At 43.7% G+C, this 19,294-nt stretch overlaps 1 protein-coding gene across 15 annotated transcripts in view; it reads right to left on the bottom strand.

Moving 5' to 3' along the window:
* Positions 1-19,294, bottom strand: part of PMFBP1 (polyamine modulated factor 1 binding protein 1) — a 360,702-nt gene that overhangs the window by 250,051 nt on the left and 91,357 nt on the right. For 14 of the 15 annotated variants that reach the window (XR_012664618.1, XM_048816955.2, XM_075118503.1 and 11 more), the window contains exon 3: positions 15,784-15,912. Coding sequence is in view for 13 of the 15 variants with exons in the window: in XM_048816955.2 (XP_048672912.2) it covers positions 15,784-15,912 (129 nt within the window). In the remaining 2 variants the exon portion in view is untranslated. Of the gene's footprint in view, positions 1-15,783; positions 15,913-19,294 lie in introns of those variants that run through there. The other variant, XM_075118512.1, reaches the window with a different exon arrangement.

Below are 19,294 nucleotides of genomic sequence, written 5' to 3'. Positions count from 1 at the left end.
ACAAAGACAAGCTTTCGAGCTATTCAGTCTGGCAAAGGTACTCAGAGTACTACTTATGCTAAACTATCTGTTTGACCTTGTATTTAGCTGTGACACTCTGAGAACCTTTCCCAGACATGAGGAAAAGCTCTGTGTACTTCACGCACCTTGTCTCCTTAATCATCGTGTATCAGCAGCTAAATGGACAACTGGTCTGACCCACTATGGACATTCCTATGTTCTTATCAGAGGGAGACCAATAACTTACCACTGAGAAACACTAGCCTTTATAGATTATCCATAATCTCCTAACTCCTCCCACCCACCCCATGATGTCACAAAGTGGTGTATTCTATGCCATGGGGACCTCCTAAACTTATACTGGACCCCTCTCACTGCCTTACTGGGGACCATGGGACCCATGCATGCAATATCTTGAATCGGTACAGTCCCATCGAGACACACATCAGCCTTTTCCTTCCAGAGAACTTGAGCTCCTCCAGGGGCCCAGGGAGGAAGAAATAGAAGAGCCAGATCAGCAGTATTGCCGGTCCTGTCAGTAAAATTGTGGAGAGCCTGAAAAGTAGTGTATTTGGCTCTACCCTTGTTTGCTCTGTATCATATACTTTCCCAATACCAAGTTGGATGATGGCATGAATCTTGGTGAGGGAACAGAGTGCATCAAAGTTGTCAGTGTACCTAATACTCATATACGCAACACCAAAGAGCACCAGAAGAGATTGGGTGCAGTGCCTTCCTTTGCACCAGTGCCAAAGCACTCAGTAACCACAGTAATTCCTGATGCTCTAGCCTTGGTACCAGAAACAGCCAATTTCAGGTCTCAGCACCAAACTCCCTCCAAGCTCCCACTGTACCTGATTTAGGCTACGAAGTCTCTTCAAAATAGGAACAATGAGGTGACATGCCTTTTTGACAGAAGTTCCCATAGACAATATGCTCCTAACTGTAGAAGAGGAGCGATGCTCTTTTCCTTCTAAGCACTTAAAATAGCAACCGTCCTTCCAGAGTCTGAAGCCAGAGCTTCCGAAGATGGAGCCCAGGAGCTAGTGGACCCATAACTCTCAGGCACTTCGGGACTGCAGTGGAACATTCACACGTAGCAGGTATTGGAGATACGGAATTCCCTGAACAAAGAAGGCATCCGGTATGCCCATCATTTATAGTACCTGCCATCTTGCAAGAGAAGCCATGTTTAAAACCAGGAGACTCAAGTAGAGAGATTTTAAAAATACCTTATGCAAAATGTGCCAATGGACAATTAAACCCACACTAACCTAACTAACACTATTAAAATTTAGAGATTGAGAAAATGATGAGTAACGATGCAACAACCAGGAGCTCTCTCTCACACCCTCAGACAGTGAGAAGGAAATGAGTGGCAGCTGGGCTCACAGTGCTCTTCATGCTGTCAGGTCAGGAGCACAAGAACATTCAGGGCATATGCATAGCTCCAGTGGACTGCTGGCCAAAAGTATCCAACCTTGAGTGCATGAATAGTATGCACTCCAACAGTGGAAAATATAAATGGACAAGCTCTCAGAGAAGAACTTTACCAAATCCTACCCCTTCTAAAGAAGATAAAATAAAGAAAATTAGCCCTGAGTGAAGCCCTCCCATGTTCTCATGACTCACAAAAAGTCCTAGGTGGGAGAGTATACAAGAAATCCAGCAGCCTAGTAGTGAGCACAGACTGTTCTGTGTCACCCAGACCCTCAGACTGTTCCTGCAAACAAAAGGAAAAGGGCCTGCTCTTGGGCTTTCAGCATTTTAAAACTTTCTATTATAGAAACAGAAAAGTGTAGGTAAAAATAACGTGCAAATGCGATCTCCATCCAGTAGGGTTTCCTGCTGGGCATTTGCTTAAGAATTCAGCTTCAGTGCATTTTTTCCAGGCCTGCCACAAAGCAGGAATGTTTCTCTGCATTTGGCAGCCAGTAATTCATTACCTGAGTCCCTGAATTCACTCTCTACTCCACAGTCTTGACATAATCAGCTAGTTTCTCCTAGGCAACACAGAAGAAGACAGTCTTCCTTCTGTGGATTATTAGTACTAACTGTTGTAGTGGTAATGCTCAAAGGCAGTGAGGCAAGCAGCTCTGCACAGGGATGGCAAACACTAGTTGACTCACCAGTAGAAGGAGTCAGCCCAGGGATAAGGGGGGGTCTTGCTGCCCTAACAGGGCCCTCCAGTGGCCAAAATATAGAATCACAGGGCTGGAAGGGACCTCAAGAAGTCCTCTAGTCCAGACCTCTGACCCATAAGTATTATCTAGACAATCCCTGACAGGTGTTTGTCTAACTTGCTCTTAAAAATCTCCAATGACGGATATTCCACAATCTCCCTGGGCAATCTATTCCAGGGCTTAACCACCCTGACAGTTAGGAAGTTTTTCCTAATGTCCAACCTAAACTGCCCTTGCTGAAATTTAAGCCCATTGCTTCTTGTCCTAACCTAGGAGATTAACGAGAACAATTTTTCTCCCTCCTCTTTGTAACAACCTTTTATGTACTTGAAAACAGCTTTTTTTTTTTGCAACAGCATTACACTGTTGACTCAGATTTAGCTTGTGATCCACTCTGACCCCCAGATCCCTTTCCGCAGTACTCCTTCTTAGGCAGTCATTTCCCATTTTGTATGTGTGCAACAGATTGTTCCTTCCTAAATGAAGTACTTTTTATTTGTTCTTACTGAATTTAATCCTATTTACTTCAGGCCACTTCTCCAGTTTGCCCAGATCATTTTGAATTTTAATCCTATCCTCCAAAGCACAAGCAAACCCTCCCAGCTTAGTATCGTCCACAAACTTTATAAGTTTACTCTCTATGCCATTATCTAAATCATTGATGAAGATATTGAACAGAACCGGACCCAGAAATGGTCCCCGTGGGACCACACTCGATATGTCCTTCAAGCTTTACTGTGAACCACTGATGATTACTCTCTGGGAACAATTTTCCAACCAGTTATGCACCCACCTTATAGTAGCTCCATCTAGGTTGTATCTCCCTAGTTTGTTTATGAGAAGGTCATGCATAACAATATCAAAAGCCTTACTAAAGTCAAGATATACCACATCTACCACTTCCCCTCCATACACAAGACTTTTTACCCTGTCAAAGAAAGCTATTAGGTTGGTTTGACATGATTTGTTCTTGACAAATCCATGCTGACTGTTACTTATCACCTTATTATCTTCTAGGTTTTTACAAATTGATTGCTTCATTATTTTTCTGGGTACATAAGTTAAGCTGACTGGTCTGTAACTCCTGAGTGGTCCTTATTTCCCTTTTTATAGATGGGCACTATATTTGCCTTTTTCCAGTCTCTGGTATCACACCTGTTTTCCATGACAAACGTTTCCCAATCTTTGCTCAAAATAAAGCATGGCAGCACACCTGCAGCAAGCCCCCAGAACCACCAGAGATTCTGTTCTCCCACCCATCTGAGGATTCCAAAGGCTGGGTGGCTTCTATTAGTCCAGCAAAGGAAATGTCACCCAGTCTCAGTCTGTCTCGGAGCTGAGGACACTAGCAGGTGTGGCTCTTTCCTCAGTCATTTCCACACACAGAGAATTCCCCTCCTTCCCCTTCCAGCACTGAGGGCTCTTATATAGAGTGGGAGGAAGAGGAGGGCCTTCCCTTCTCGACAACTGCCTCTGTCCCTGTGAGTGTCTCTGCAGTAATGACAGTCAGCTGTTCCCTGCCAGCCCAGGGACAAGGTCTAGATACCCTGTCACTCGCCTTGATCAGGATCAAGATCCCATTAGGCTACATGCTGTACAAAACACACAAAAAGACAGTCCCGACCATGGAGAGGTTATAATCCAAATAGGTTTTTATGATTCTTAAAATCAGTGGAAAACTAGACAAATCCTTATCTCAAGTGGTTACTGAGCCCTGGTCTACACTAGGACTTTAGGTCGAATTTAGCAGCGTTAAATCGATTTAAACCTGCACCCGTCCACACAGTGAAGCCCTTTATTTCGACTTAAAGGGCTCTTAAAATCGATTTCCTTACTCCACCCCTGACAAGTGGATTAGCGCTTAAATCGACGTTGCCGGCTCGAATTTGGGGTACTGTGGACACAATTCGATGGTATTGGCCTCCGGGAGCTATCCCAGAGTGCTCCATTCTGACCGCTCTGGACAGCACTCTCAACTCAGATGCACTGGCCAGGTAGACAGGAAAAGAACCGCGAACTTTTGAATCTCATTTCCTGTTTGGCCAGCGTGGCAAGCTGCAGGTGACCATGCAGAGCTCATCAGCACAGGTGACCACGATGGAGTCCCAGAATCGCAAAAGAGCTCCAGCATGGACCGAACGGGAGGTACGGGATCTGATCGCTGTTTGGGGAGAGGAATCCGTGCTATCAGAACTCCGTTCCAGTTTTCGAAATGCCAAAACCTTTCTGAAAATCTCCCAGGGCATGAAGGACAGAGGCCATAACAGGGACCCGAAGCAGTGCCGCGTGAAACTGAAGGAGCTGAGGCAAGCCTACCAGAAAACCAGAGAGGCGAACGGCCGCTCTGGGTCAGAGCCCCAAACATGCCGCTTCTATGATGAGCTGCATGCCATTTTAGGGGATTCAGCCACCACTACCCCAGCCGTGTTGTTTGACTCCTTCAATGGAGATGGAGGCAATACGGAAGTAGGTTTTGGGGACGAAGAAGATGATGATGATGATGAGGTTGTAGATAGCTCACAGCAAGGAAGCGGAGAAACCGGTTTTCCCGACAGCCAGGAACTGTTTCTCACCCTAGACCTGGAGCCAGTACCCCCCGAACCCACCCAAGGCTGCCTCCTGGACTCAGCAGGCGGAGAAGGGACCTCTGGTGAGTGTACCTTTTAAAATGCTATACATGGTTTAAAAGCAAGCATGTGAAAGGATTACTTTGCCCTGGCATTTGCGGTTCTCCTAGATGTAGTCCTAAAGCCTTTGCAAAAGGTTTCTGGGGAGGGCAGCCTTATTTCGTCCTTCATGGTAGGACACTTTACCACTCCAGGCCAGTAACACGTATTCGGGAATCACTGTAGAACAAAGCATTGCAGTGTATGTTTGCTGGCATTCAACCAAAATCCGTTCACGCGGTGGGAGGAGGCAAAATGCGACCTTGTAACGAAAGCACATGTGCTATGTATGTAATGTTAACAGCAAGGTTTACCCTGAAAGAGTGTAGCGACTGTTTTATAAAATGTGTCTTTTTAAATACCGCTGTCCCTTTTTTTTTCCTCCACCAGCTGCATGTGTTTCAATGATCACAGGATCTTCTCCTTCCCAGAGGCTAGTGAAGCTTAGAAAGAAAAAAAACGCACTCGCGATGAAATGTTCTCCGAGCTCATGCTGTCCTCCCACACTGACAGAGCACAGACGAATGCGTAGAGGCAAATAATGTCAGAGTGCAGGAAAGCACAAAATGACCGGGAGGAAAGGTGGAGGGCTGAAGAGAGTAAGTGGCGGGCTGAAGACAGGGCTGAAGCTCAAATGTGGCGGCAGCGTGATGAGAGGAGGCAGGATTCAATGCTGAGGCTGCTGCAGGACCAAACCAGTATGCTCCAGTGTATGGTTGAGCTGCAGCAAAGGCAGCTGGAGCACAGACTGCCACTGCTGCCCCTCTGTAACCAACCGCCCTCCTCCCCAAGTTCCATAGTCTCCACACCCAGACGCCCAAGAACGCGGTGGGGGGGCCTCCGGCCAACCAGCCACTCCACCACAGAGGATTGCCCCAAAAAAAGAAGGCTGTCATTCAATAAATTTTAAAGTTGTAAACTTTTAAAGTGCTGTGCTTAAAGTGCTGTGTGGCATTTTCCTTCCCTCCTCCACCACCCCTCCTGGGATACCTTGGTAGTCATCTCCCTGTTTGTGTGATGAATGAATAACGAATGCATGACTGTGAAGCAGCAATGACTTTATTGCCTCTGCAAGCAATGATTAAAGGGAGGAGGGGAGGGTGGTTAGCTTACAGGGAAGTAGAGTGAACCAAGGGGCAGGGGGTTTCATCAAGGAGAAACAAACAGAACTTTCACACCGTAGCCTGGCCAGTCATGAAACTGGTTTTCAAAGCTTCTCTGATGCGTACCGCGCCCTCCTGTGCTCTTCTAACCGCCCTGGTGTCTGGCTGCGCGTAACCAGCAGCTAGGCGATTTGCCTCAACCTCCCACCCCGCCATAAACGTCTCCCCCTTACTCTCACAGATATTGTGGAGCACACAGCAAGCAGTAATAACAGTGGGAATATTGGTTTCGCTGAGGTCTAAGCGAGTCAGTAAACTGCGCCAGCGCGCCTTTAAACGTCCAAATGCACATTCTACCACCATTCTGCACTTGCTCAGCCTGTAGTTGAACAGCTCCTGACTACTGTCCAGGCTGCCTGTGTACGGCTTCATGAGCCATGGCATTAAGGGGTAGGCTGGGTCCCCAAGGATACATATAGGCATTTCAACATCCCCAACAGTTATTTTCTGGTCTGGGAATAAAGTCCCTTCCTGCAGCTTTTGAAACAGACCAGAGTTCCTGAAGATGCGAGCATCATGCACCTTTCCCGGCCATCCCACGTTGATGTTGGTGAAACGTCCCTTGTGATCCACCAGAGCTTGCAGCACTATCGAAAAGTACCCCTTGCGGTTTATGTACTCGGCGGCTTGGTGCTCCGGTGCCAAGATAGGGATATGGGTTCCGTCTATAGCCCCACCACAGTTAGGGAATCCCATTGCAGCAAAGCCATCCACTATGACCTGCACATTTCCCAGGGTCACTACCCTTGATATCAGCAGATCTTTGATTGCGTGGGCTACTTGCATCACAGCAGCCCCCACAGTAGATTTGCCCACTCCAAATTGATTCCCAACTGACCGGTAGCTGTCTGGCGTTGCAAGCTTCCACAGGGCTATCGCCACTCACTTCTCAACTGTGAGGGCTGCTCTCATCTTGGTATTCATGCGCTTCAGGGCAGGGGAAAGCAAGTCACAAAGTTCCATGAAAGTGCCCCTACGCATGCGAAAGTTTCGCAGCCACTGGGAATCGTCCCAGACCTGCAACACTATGCGGTCCCACCAGTCTGTGCTTGTTTCCCGAGCCCAGAATCGGCGTTCCACAGCATGAACCTGCCCCATTAGCACCATGATGCATGCATTGTCAGGGCCCATGCTTTCAGAGAAATCTGTGTCCATGTCCTGATCACTCACGGGACCGCGCTGACGTCGCCTCCTCGCCCGGTATCGCGTTGCCATGTTCTGGTGCTGCATATACTGCTGGATAATGCGTGTGGTGGTTAATGTGCTCCTAATTGCCAAAGTGAGCTGAGCGGGCTCCATGCTTGCCGTGGTATGGCGTCTGCACAGGTAACTCAGGAAAAAAGGCGCGAAATGATTGTCTGCCCTTGCTTTCACGGGGGGGGGGGAGGGAGGGAACGGGGGGCTGACGATATGTACCCAGAACCACCCGCGACAATGTTTTAGCCCCATCAGGCATTGGGATCTCAACCCAGAATTCCAATGGGCAGCGGAGACTGCAGGAACTGTGGGATAGCTACCCACAGTGCAACGCTCCGGAAGTCGACGCTTGCCTCGGTACTGTGGAAGCGCTCCGCCGAGTTAATGCACTTAATGCACTTAGAGCATTTTCTGTGGGGACACACACACTCGAATATATAAAACCGATTTCTAAAAAACCGACTTCTATAAATTCGACCTAATTTCGTAGTGTAGACATATCCTGAGTCATATTATAACAGCATACATAAGCACTGCAGTATAAAGGCACTGACTTCATCTCCAGTATACAGTAAATCCTGGTTTGGTGGGAAGAAAGAATGAGCTGAGATTTTGCAGCCGAACTGACAACTTGCACATCATTTTCTGACATACAATTACAGAGGTGGGTTCAGTCCTTTGCTGCAGACAGACATGGTTACAGCCAGCAATTTCTATTGATTGCTAAAGATTTAAAAAAAAAAAAACACAAAAAACGAATCTCTAGACTACGGACGTTCTCAGTTGGGAAATATAGAATTTTGTAAAAAGAGTACTCCTTTAATTCATCTAATTCCTCTTAATATTTTGAAGAAAACAAGTTTTATAATGGCCCTGAAGTTAAAATCTGTCACCTACTTATCTCTCATAGAATTTTGTTTTCATATCATTTTTTCCAACAAAGGCAGTATCATATTGAGTCTCTGAAGTGCATAATAATCTGTCAAGCGTTTTTAAGTGCCTTTTTTTGCCTATTTCAAATGGCACTGGCCTAAGACTTAGTTAAGATATCTGTGCAAATGTTCTTTTTCTAATGAATAAAAATGGTTTACTAAATGATTAAGCCTTTTCTGGCTTATCAACAGTGTATTTAAACCTTTTTCACAAGAGCACCCTTCGCCTTTCACAGCACTGTTCAGACTTCTAACTCCTATTCTGCTAACAATGAGGCACAGAAAATACACTGAATGAACAGAATATGGGTGTCAGTTATCTAAGTTCAACATCATCCTGCCTGTAGTGTTACAAGGAATTATTTTTGCCACCTGTGGTGTGTGACTGTCCCTGTACCCCAACAGCTTCTGCTCCCAAGCATTTTACTAATACACCCCTGCAGAAAAGCAGCATGCTCTTAACACTATAGCAATGCCACGGATACTGGCACAAAAGCACAGTAATATTTAGTAGGAAATACCCCATGGTAAGTATATAAAGGCTGGCTAATATTGTTACCTAGTGAGAAACAGTAACAATATTATATATATATTTTTATATACTTACCATGGGGTATTTAGTGCTAAATATTACTGTACTTTGTGCCAGTATCCATGGACCCACTGTGAACCTGGGATCTTCCTTGCATTGAAAATATGTACCAGCTTGAAAAAAAGGGAAATATACAAAAATCTTTATTAAAACTACATTAACAGCCTGATTTCCACCCACAAAAGCCACAAAATTCATAGTAAGGTTGCAACTTTGTCCTTAAAATTTTTCTTCCTGAGGCTTGGCATGTCAGTATACCAAAGACAAATTCAGTTTGTCCACTGTTCCTCAGTGCCTGACTAAGGACTGTCTGAACAGCACATAACCGACAGCTGAATGTAAGTGACAGTCTTAGTTCTTATTTCTTGGCACTTGTGGGTTTCAGTCAGACCTTTACCATCATTTGAATGCGATTTTTGTATTTAATTTCACAAGGGTTTCCTTTTTTTGCCAGTTCTGCAGTCTAAGATTACTGCTTTTCCCACACTCTCTTTCTGAGGCTATGGCCTTTGGCAAAGAGAATGACAGGGAAAATATTTATAAGCCATAGACCTGTCATAAACTCCATCCAGGCAAAGGATTGGTAGTAATGCACCACTGCCAGAGTTACAGATATCACTAAAGAGCTTCAGGAATTTTCATTTTTAATAAATTTCTCATCAACCAATTTCCCAGACCAACTAATCGAGCTGTCTAAGTCTGCTGGATGTCAGTAAGGCCACACATTGCTTTTCAGCCAGAGAGCAGAACCCATTATGAATAATGCTAGAGTATACGTGAAAGAGATTGTCCTTTCTACAACTTACGGCCTGGAGGCTTCATTATTTCATTGGCCATAATTCAATTTGCCCCTTCTTAAAAGATCTGCTTCTGTGACCCATTCCCCACCCCTGAAAACATGCTCAGCTAATAATTTCCGATTAATGCAATCAATTACTAACCTCTCCCTCAACCCTTACTATTCCCTGATTGGGTCAGAGAGAAAAGGAAGCTGCAACTAGCTGGGGAGGAACAGAAACGGGAGTAAAACAGCAATAAAAAGTAATTACATAAAAATGCTAACCATATTACAACTGTTAGTTTGCTTAGCCCAGTGGGCTTGAGAATTCCAAGTTTCTGCCATTGTCTGTGCTCAGGCAGACAAGAATAATAAAAACAGGGAAAGGATATTTCAATAAGATTATTAAACCAATGCATGAAAAATAAGAGTTGTCATTACACCGCAAAGAGGGGAGACAGAGAGAGAGAAACTCAGTGAGATTTCTTTCTGTAGATTTGCCTTTGTGATCTGCAAGGTGCTGTTCTCCTGCTTATGCTCTGTTACCCTGGCAACCTACTCCTGTAAAATAAAGATTATTAAAGCGCATATGATTATTTGGCCACTGAATGAATGAGGCAGCGGTTCTGAAATTCCTTATCAGAGAAATTCAATTCTAGGACAAATTGTGTTTTTGCCGCGTCCCAGCTTCCCCCTCTCTCCCACAATACCAATAAAATCATCATCACCACAGCTGTACATGATATCTTGTCACTAATTCTTTCATGCTTTTCCTTTCCCATTCCAGGTTTTATTTTAATTCCATAAAAGCAGGTGCTTTCTCCAGTTTGTGGGATTTTTTTTTTTTTTTGGTGGTAGTTGGCTTTTTGATTTTTGGTAACTTGAGCCCATTGTTCTTATATACACAGCTAGGAAGCCAGTCAGTGACCTGCTCCTGCCACACAGTAGTAGTTATAGGAAAGATCCAACATTCAGCCTGTGGCTGGAGGAGCCTGAGAGGCTAAGAAGTTTGGAGAGGCCATTATTGAGTGTTGCAGACTTACACAGCAGCCTCTCCCATCCATTCCCTTCCTCCTCGAGCCTATTTCCCTTTGAACTCCATGTTGCCTCTGCTCTATTTTAAAGTTCATCTCAAGAGTGGACAGTTTGGAAGCCAGTCTATGATGATTTTCAGCTAATGCCTTCCCTCCTGGGCATTTAATTGCAGGTGACAATGCTCAACTCCAAAACTATTTATTGTCCCAGAGAAAGACATCCTGCAGTCCCTTAGAGTTAAAAACATGCTGCTGCCTTTGTAAGGCTGACTTAGATAGCACATAACATTGAGCTGACAGACATCACCCTATGGCTTGTGAATCAGTCGGAAAGAATCTCTCTTAGGTCCTTTTAAGGCACCTACCACTGAGGTAATGTAAACACTGTTTTGTTACTATGGCAATTTATGCTATTTCTATACCACAAATAGATTGGATTTTTTGTGTTGTCCAAAGGTGCTTTCTTCTCTCCAGCTGCCCATTATTCTTATACGTTTGTATTCTGGTAACGCTTGGAGTCTCATTGTGCTAGGGACCATACACACAGAACAAGAATAGGAGACCTTCCCTTCCCCAAAGAACTTACAAACCAAATAAGACAAACAAAAGGTCCCATACTTTTTTCTCCTTTTACCTCTTTGTTCTGTCACAGCCTCTCACTGATAACTGTCATGGCTTCCATTAAAACCTTCCTCCAGTGTCTTACATTGCTCTGAACACCATCAGACTGGACTCAGTCCACAGTGAAGCCAAAAGTGGCTGACACAGACAGTGAAAGGAGCTCCACCTTCCCCCTAAAGAGGATTTCATCTGCCAGAGTGGGTGAGAACAGCTGATAGGAATGTTCATGGTGGGTGGTGTTACTTCTGTTAAGGTGTGCACTGTAATACCCTACAAATGTGGACCAAGAAATAATGGAGAGGTGCCTGATAACAGAGCATAGAAAGTTGACATGTACTAAACTTATGAACAGAGTCAGATTCGGGACCAAACTCATCTCCAGGCCCTTTTTTCAAATAAGAGTCTTTGTTAGTCCAACTTTGCAATATTTCTGATTTAAAAAAAAAAGAACTTGTAAGTTATTCCAAAGAAACATTCTCACACTATTTTTACTCCAAGCTTCAATCACTCGCAGAATGCAGCAGATAAACTGGAGCCCTGGGTACAGGCAGACAGCACTGCGGAAAACGTGCCGGTGTTAGTCACTCCCAGCACTGTGCAGCAGGTGTCACTACAGCCCCACTGACCTGAGGAATTTGGTAGTTGGGGGTGCATGGAGAAAACTGGACACAGAACAACTAAATGGACAATGGACTTTACATTGGTGAAGAAAAAGGCTGTGAAACATCTACACAAGAAGAGAACAATCACTGATTACATGCCAAGAAAGTCACCATCCCAAGAGATAAGAGCTGAGTTTTCCAGAAAAAGGAAGAGAAAGAAGACAGAAAGGTGCTCTGACCACAGGGAGTCATTTTACAGGCAGCATGATGAGTGGGAATCACAAGGTGGGCCAGCCTTACTCCTCTAAACAGGTTCATCTCATCATCACATCAACTTGTGCAGGCTGCACTCAACCATAGGAAAGGGGAGATTGGAAGAATAAGGACTATAAAACATGAAGTCTTCCATTTGAGAAGCCACACAAATTAACTCCAGTTACAGTCACAGTCACCACAATGGAGGGGGGGAGGCACAGGACTTGTTGCTGCACTCCATCTTGCTTTATTGGGGTGTCTCTGCTCACGTAGGAACAGTGAAAACCTATCCCCTTTATGGTACTGCACCTTTTAATATCTCCTCTTTTTCCCCATGCAGTTTAATTAAAAAACAATGAACCTTTTAAGTAGCTGACTGAAATATAAAATTGCACTATTCTATCAAAAGTTTAACATCTCCACATTCTGAGAGCAGGGGAGAATGCAAAAGAGTATACTAGGTACTTGATTATACACCTTTGTTCCCTCACCAGAAGGCTGGAGACTGAGAATTAAAAATCAGGCCAAGGCAGATGCATCTCATTCACCAAGCACAAAGGATTCTGCTCCTTCAGGTAGCATTTAAAAATTTACACAGACTCAGAAAGGAAAGGAAATTCCTTCTTTTAATGATACCAAACTCAGAATTGTTCCTGTTTTTCTTAATGGATAATAACTATGAGCCTGGGCAACTAGTAGCCTTTGTGTGCCACTATTAATGAGCAACTGAAATGCTCACTGGATGAGGCCATCTCAGATTATGAAAGGGATGACAGAATATTTCCAAAGGGAGCAGTAAAAGTCTCAGAGTAAAGTCCTGTGAATGTTCCTTTGGACTAATTTATAGGGAAGAGTGGGCCAGTGATCAGAGAAATAATAAGCCTTTGAGTTGGGAGAGCTGGGTTCCATTCCCTCTTCTACCACAGACTCCCTAGGTGATCTTTGGCAAGTCCTTAGCCTTTGTGTCTCAGTTCCCAGTTATAAAAGCATTGTTCTACCTCAGAGAGGTGTTGTGCAGATAAATACATTGATGACTGTGATGGGGCCTGGCAAGGAATGTACTACCCCATTAGGAGCCACAATAAGAACTACTTGCATATAATCAAGGAGGCTCCCTGCTGCTTTGGGGAGTTCTGAGGTAAGGGCCTTTAATCTGTTTTCCATATGCTCCTTTCATGGGGCTTCATTAAATGGAGACATACTTATGTTAATTAATGTATTTGATCTCTCATTGCCCACATCTGAACAGCAACACTTGCTGACAACCAGTTGGGATGAAGTACGGCAAGGCGTATCTGCAGTACCACACCTGGCAATGTGGGAGTGCAAAGCGTGGTTCATCACTTTACAGGGCCATACACATGATAACAGGACCTCTTGACTAGTATTTATTTTTTCTAATGTATGAAGAAATATTGTGCTAGTCTTAATTCCTAGAGTCTAATGAAACTGTATCCCTAATACTTTACTCACTACAGCACTCATTTGCTTGCAAGCAGTCCAAAATAGATTAATCACTTCCATACAGTCTTATGGCATCTGCCTGTTAAGTCATCAAGGCACCCATCTTAGCTATTCACAGCCCATTGTTTAAAAAAAGACTTGTTTAGTATTGCTTTTGTCCAGGTATCAATCCCAAATGTGTTCAGGCCATTACAGAGACAACGTTGTCTTGTGATTAAAACCAATCCATGTTCTATTCCTGCCTCTGCCATTGTCTCAAAGTGTGACATTGGAAATTTTATTTAATCTTTTTGCCTCCATTTCCCCATCTGTAAAATGCAGTAACTCTGCTGACCCAACTTTGGAAAGCACTTTTAGATCTTTGAGTGCAAGCTCTATATAAGTATGAAGTCTTCCTATCATATTGTGAAGGCCTACATTCTGCTTCTCTCGGTCTACACCTATCAACTGCTGTCTTGCTAAAAGGTTTGACCAGAAGTTAATCACAGATGGCCACTCCATCTTGATGAGGACATGGCACTGTCCACCAACCTCGTCTCTCTTCACACCTTCCTATCATCAAGGTTCAGTCTGCAGGGACCCCAAAAGCATCACGTAGAGCAGTGACGCTTAGACCTCAGTGGTTCAGGAGCCAAATTTGTGATCAGTATTACCCAAAAGAGCCACAAAAGTGTAAATTCATGGTTTCATTTAATATTATATATATATATAAATAAAATTCTCTCAGCAAAAGGACTGACCAAGTATTATTATTTTATCCACTACAATTGGTTAATAACATAGTAACGGCATTCTGACTGGTTAACAATTAAATGACACAGTGTTTTAATATCAGGTGCTACAAAGAGCTGTAAGAGACACATTAAAGAGCCGCTGTCTCTCGTGAGCCTCAGTCTGAGTATCACTGACTTAGAGGTTTGAGTTAGACAAGTTACCACTGATCCAATAGCTATGAGATATTGTCATCAACTTCTGGGTTAGGCTCTGTTCTATGTCAGTAACTACAGAGTTTATAGACACAGAATAATAAAAATATAGGCCCGGAAAGGACCTCGAGAGGTCATCAAATTCCAACCCCTGCACTGAGGCAGGGCCAAGTAAACCTAAATCATCCCTGACAGATGTTTGTCCAATCTGTTCTTAATCACCTCTAATGACGGATATTCCACGATCACCCCTAGAAGACTATTCCAGAAAATAATTACCCTTACAGTTAGAAAGTTTTTGCTAATATCTAAGAAGTCTCACTTGCTGCGGAGTAAGCCCATTACTTCTTGTCCCATCTTCAGTGGACAAGGAGACCAACTGATCCCTGTCCTCTTTACAACAGCCTTTAATGCATTTGAAAACTGTTATCAGGTCCCCCCTGAGTCTTCTTTTCCCCACACAAACATCCTCAGGTTTTTTTTTTTTTTTTTTTAACTTTTCCTCATAGATCAGATTTTCTAAACCATTTCTCATTTTTGTTGCTCTTCTCTAGATTCTCTCCAGTTTGTCCACATCCTTCCTAAAGTGCAGTGTCCAGAATTGGACACAGTACTCCCGCTGAGGTCTCATGAATGCCAAGTAGAACAGGACAATTACCTCCTGAGTCTTACATACAACACTCCTCTTATTACACCCCAGAATGATATTAGCCTTTTTCACCACTCCACCACATTGCTGACTCATATTCAATTTGTGCCCCACTATAACCCCAGATCCTTTTAAGCACTGCTACCAACTAGTTAGTTATTCCCCATGTTGTAATGGTGCATTTTATTTTTCCTTCCTAAGTTAAGTACTTAGCATTTATCTTTATTGAATTTCATCTTGTTGATTTCAGACCAATTCTCCAATTTGTCAAGTCTTTTTGAATTCTAATCCTGTCCTCCAAAGTGCTTGCAATCTCTCCTAGCTTGGTGTCGTCTGCATTTTATATTTTAGCATGAAAAATCTGGGACAACCATATACACCCCAAAATATATGAAATGTTGAAAATAGTTAAAAGCATAAACCATCACCCAAACCAGACCCCATTCTCATATTTTGTTACACATACAGTATGCAAAATAACTGGAGCAGGATGGGGTGAAGATTAAAAGGAAAAGTAGGTCCAGTCAAGGCACTGTAGTTAACTCATCAAAGACCAAGCCTAGAAAGGAAGTTTCTCATAACACACACATATACTGTAGCATTAAAAGAGAAAGAGATAAGTAGTCCCATAGGCATTGTTAGGCAGGTTTACAGAATGCTCTGCAAACAGAGGAGCACAACACACACTTTCTTTGGTACATCCATGTATAGCAAACAGTACCTGAAGCTCTGCCTCTAGCGTAGCCACCTTCCACTCAGACTCTCTCTCCAGCTTTTCCATCGTCTGAACTAAGACACTATTCTGGTCACTCAGGTCCATTATGTAGGACTGGAGAAGCCCCACCTTCATCTGTAAAGGCAAAAAGTAGCTCATCTGTAAATTATCATGAATATCTATTTGACAGTTGCATGCAAATGCCCCAACCAGACCAGGGCCCTCTTGTATTAGGTGCTATATACACACATAGTATGAGACAGTCCCAGCCACAAATAGCTTACAACCTAAAGACAAGGCACAACAACAAGCGTGAGAGACAAACGAAGGGACTAGGGACAGAAGAACGAAGATAACTGTGACAGGAACACATGGTTATGCAGACTTGCTACGTGCACCAACTAGAGACTGAGTCTTTTAAAAAGAGGTGGTAATAAGAAGCAGTGATCTCTCCTGATACTCTAAAAAGAGGTTTGCACAATCATGTAATGAAGTTTGGACTGAAGTACTAGATATCCAACTTTGGACAGCGAGTATTGGGACACCTGGCGGAAACATAAAGAACTAGTATTGTTCTAGTAGCTGTGAAGAAAAGGACTCCTCTTCCAAACGGGAAATCACTAGGTATCTAAATGGGCCAGTCCCACAGTCTGTAATTTAACATTTAGGAATAAACAGTGCAGAAACCAGCCTAATTAACAGCTTTGTAAACCAGTTTATGGTATGGTTAGGCTGTGTCTGCACTGGTCAAGAAAAGCTTGATAGAAACCTAACAGGATGTACTATGGTGAAACACTGTGCTCACTATAGTTTTTCTAAGGCACCGTAGCAGTGCTGTCAACCTGGTCTGGCTTTGGGCTAGCTTCTGCCTCAGCTTCCCCTCATTCATGTTGGCTCGCTTGACCTTCCAGCCTGGTTTGGTTATTGCAGTGACTTGGCCCTCTGGCTACATCATTCAAGGGGAAAAAATCCAAAACACTAGAACAAGAGAGTCCAGTAAAAATGCAGGGTTTTTTTGGTGCTAATCCAGCTTTGCCTGTGCACCTCTTGGTGCCCCAGCAGCAACTACCATAGCAATTAGATTACTTACGAACTCCATAGTTCAGTACCGGGGTATGTGTACCACAGTTTAGGAAACCTTGTTACAGTGGATCTCTGAACCAGGACTTTCAAAGCAGGTGCCTTAAGATATTACGACACATCAGCAGAACCTCAGAGATAGAAGCCAGTTTAACCCTGACTGGGTAAACAAAGAGCCTTAAAAACAAACATTTGTTCTTTTGTTGCAGCTGGCTTTTGGGAAGGAGGTTGGTGTTGGAAGGCTCTGGCACTGACAGGCTTTTGCTGAGAGCTTTGAGATCTGGCAGAAAGGAAAATGTTTAACATTGGCATTAGCTCAGCACACATGACCCTTGGTCATTTGGATTGCTAAGGAGGATATCCCTTAAGAGCAGAAAATGAAGCTGTGGAAAAGCTGGAGTGGGTGAAGAGGTTCTGCTTCACAGTCCATTGCAGAGGATGGTTCAGGTTTTGCAAATAAAGCAGAAACAGAGAGAGAGTCTGGGATGCACTGACTTATTACTAAAGTTACACATTTGTTTTTCTCTTTTAGTCTTCTTCAATTTCTCCTCTCTTAGAGTGTGACAGGGCAAGGTCCTGCTCCTGTCCTGTCCTCTGTTTACACAGAGTGTTTGGAGACGTTCAAGTATTAAATACCACCATTTAGTTTACTTAAATTGAATTCCCACCACCTTTACTGATCCATCCACCACAGAATTTACAATATCAGTTCCTCCTCAGGTCTCTAGCCTGCCTCTCTCCCAGTATTTCCTTCCTGTGCAGCCCTCTACCCTCTGCACTAATGGGCTAATTACCTCTTCAGTCCTCCCCAGCCCATTCTAATCTGCCAATTCGGGAGAGTCAGGTCCACCCAGGCGAATTAATTGGTGTTTAAGTGATCAGAGTGCTGGCTTAGCAGTGGTTCAACAGCTGAGAATGTCAGATTCAGGACAAACTGCTGAGAAATAGGGCAAACTCACCCCACACTGGCGGTTAATCTATCATTAGATTATACAAAGCCAGTAACAAAAGTAAACTTCTGTCTCACCACATTGGTTAACAAGAAGTCAAAAATGCAATCTCCTTAGGCATTACAGCCCTTATTTCACCACCCAGACACTAGACTCTATGATGAGTGGTTATTGAAAACCAGTTTCATCAAACGAAGGGTTCATCTGATCCCAAGAGACCAGCCACACATATAATCATTGCAAAGTTCTTATATCAGGTGTGTAGCAGTGATGTTTCAGATGGCTGGCTTGTACAGTCTCTGGCAACTTCCAAAAGATTGGAAGCTCCTCAGTCCATAGATCACAATGCTCATTTTAGATGTAAGTCCACAGTCCAGAGAATCAGAGCAGAGAAGAGGCACCATGAATATGTTTACAGGGTCTTTTATACCCTCTGCCACGTGCCTGGAATTTTACTGTCCCAAACAAAAGCCCACAACACAGTTTGTGGAAAATTACTGGCACAATATGGAGTTCAGGGTCACATGCTTTTACATGGCTTACTGACTCACAGGGGCAGCCACTGGCCACTTGGAGGCTAAGGCATCGGCAGGAAGAGCCATCTGGGCGGAATGAGTTTCTTCCATGGCCCACTGTGAGAGTTAAGTGTCTTTGATGGCCCAGCAACTTGAATAGTCCACTCACAATATGCTGGCTAGACTGGATGTAAACTACTTTGTGGGTGTTACCCCAGGAACAAACACAATGGTGATACAGATATATAGCCAATATTCATCACTTCAGATACAAAACGATTAAACAGGATAATCATCTTTAGCGAATAACTTTTCCATTGACACCTTACATGATATACTTGGTACAAGATTTGTTGCGATTGTCTAACAGTAGCAATATCAATGATATACATGGTCATATTTCAATCATGTAGCATCACACCCTTCAGTCAGGTTTTGACAGCTCTTGCTCTTCGCCTCCCAGCATTCTTGTCAAGTGCATCTTCCAAGCAGCCATCAACCTTGATGTCTTACTTCAGTGTCTCAAATCACATTTTTTCTAGGCCTTTGTCCTGTGACTACTAGCTTTTGTACTCTGACCAATATATCCCACATCTCATTGTTTCACATGACCCAGCCATCTCAGTTGATACTCCTTCAGCTATTCTGGGAGCACTATGATTCATACTATTTCATTGTGTAGCCTATGAGCTCTCCTCTTACCCAGCATCCACCTGAGCATTCTCATTTTGGCAGTGTGAAGTAGTTGTTCTTCTCTTTTTCTCATTAGCCAGCATTCCAACCTATATGTCATGGCTGGCCTAAGCATGATCTTACATACTTTGCTCTTTAGTTTACTTGGCATATTTTTATTGCAGAGAATTCCTGTCAACTCCCTCCAGTTACGCAAAGAGCTCTTCATGCAGCTCCTAACACCCGCATCCACATTCCCATCACAGCTCAACACTGAAGTATTTAAACTGTTGCATGGTC

The sequence above is a fragment of the Caretta caretta genome, chromosome 12 (assembly GCF_965140235.1).
Source record: "Caretta caretta isolate rCarCar2 chromosome 12, rCarCar1.hap1, whole genome shotgun sequence".
Taxonomy (NCBI): Eukaryota; Metazoa; Chordata; order Testudines; family Cheloniidae; genus Caretta; species Caretta caretta.
Note: the sequence above shows the minus strand (reverse complement) of the source record. Positions and strands in the feature narration are given on the sequence as shown.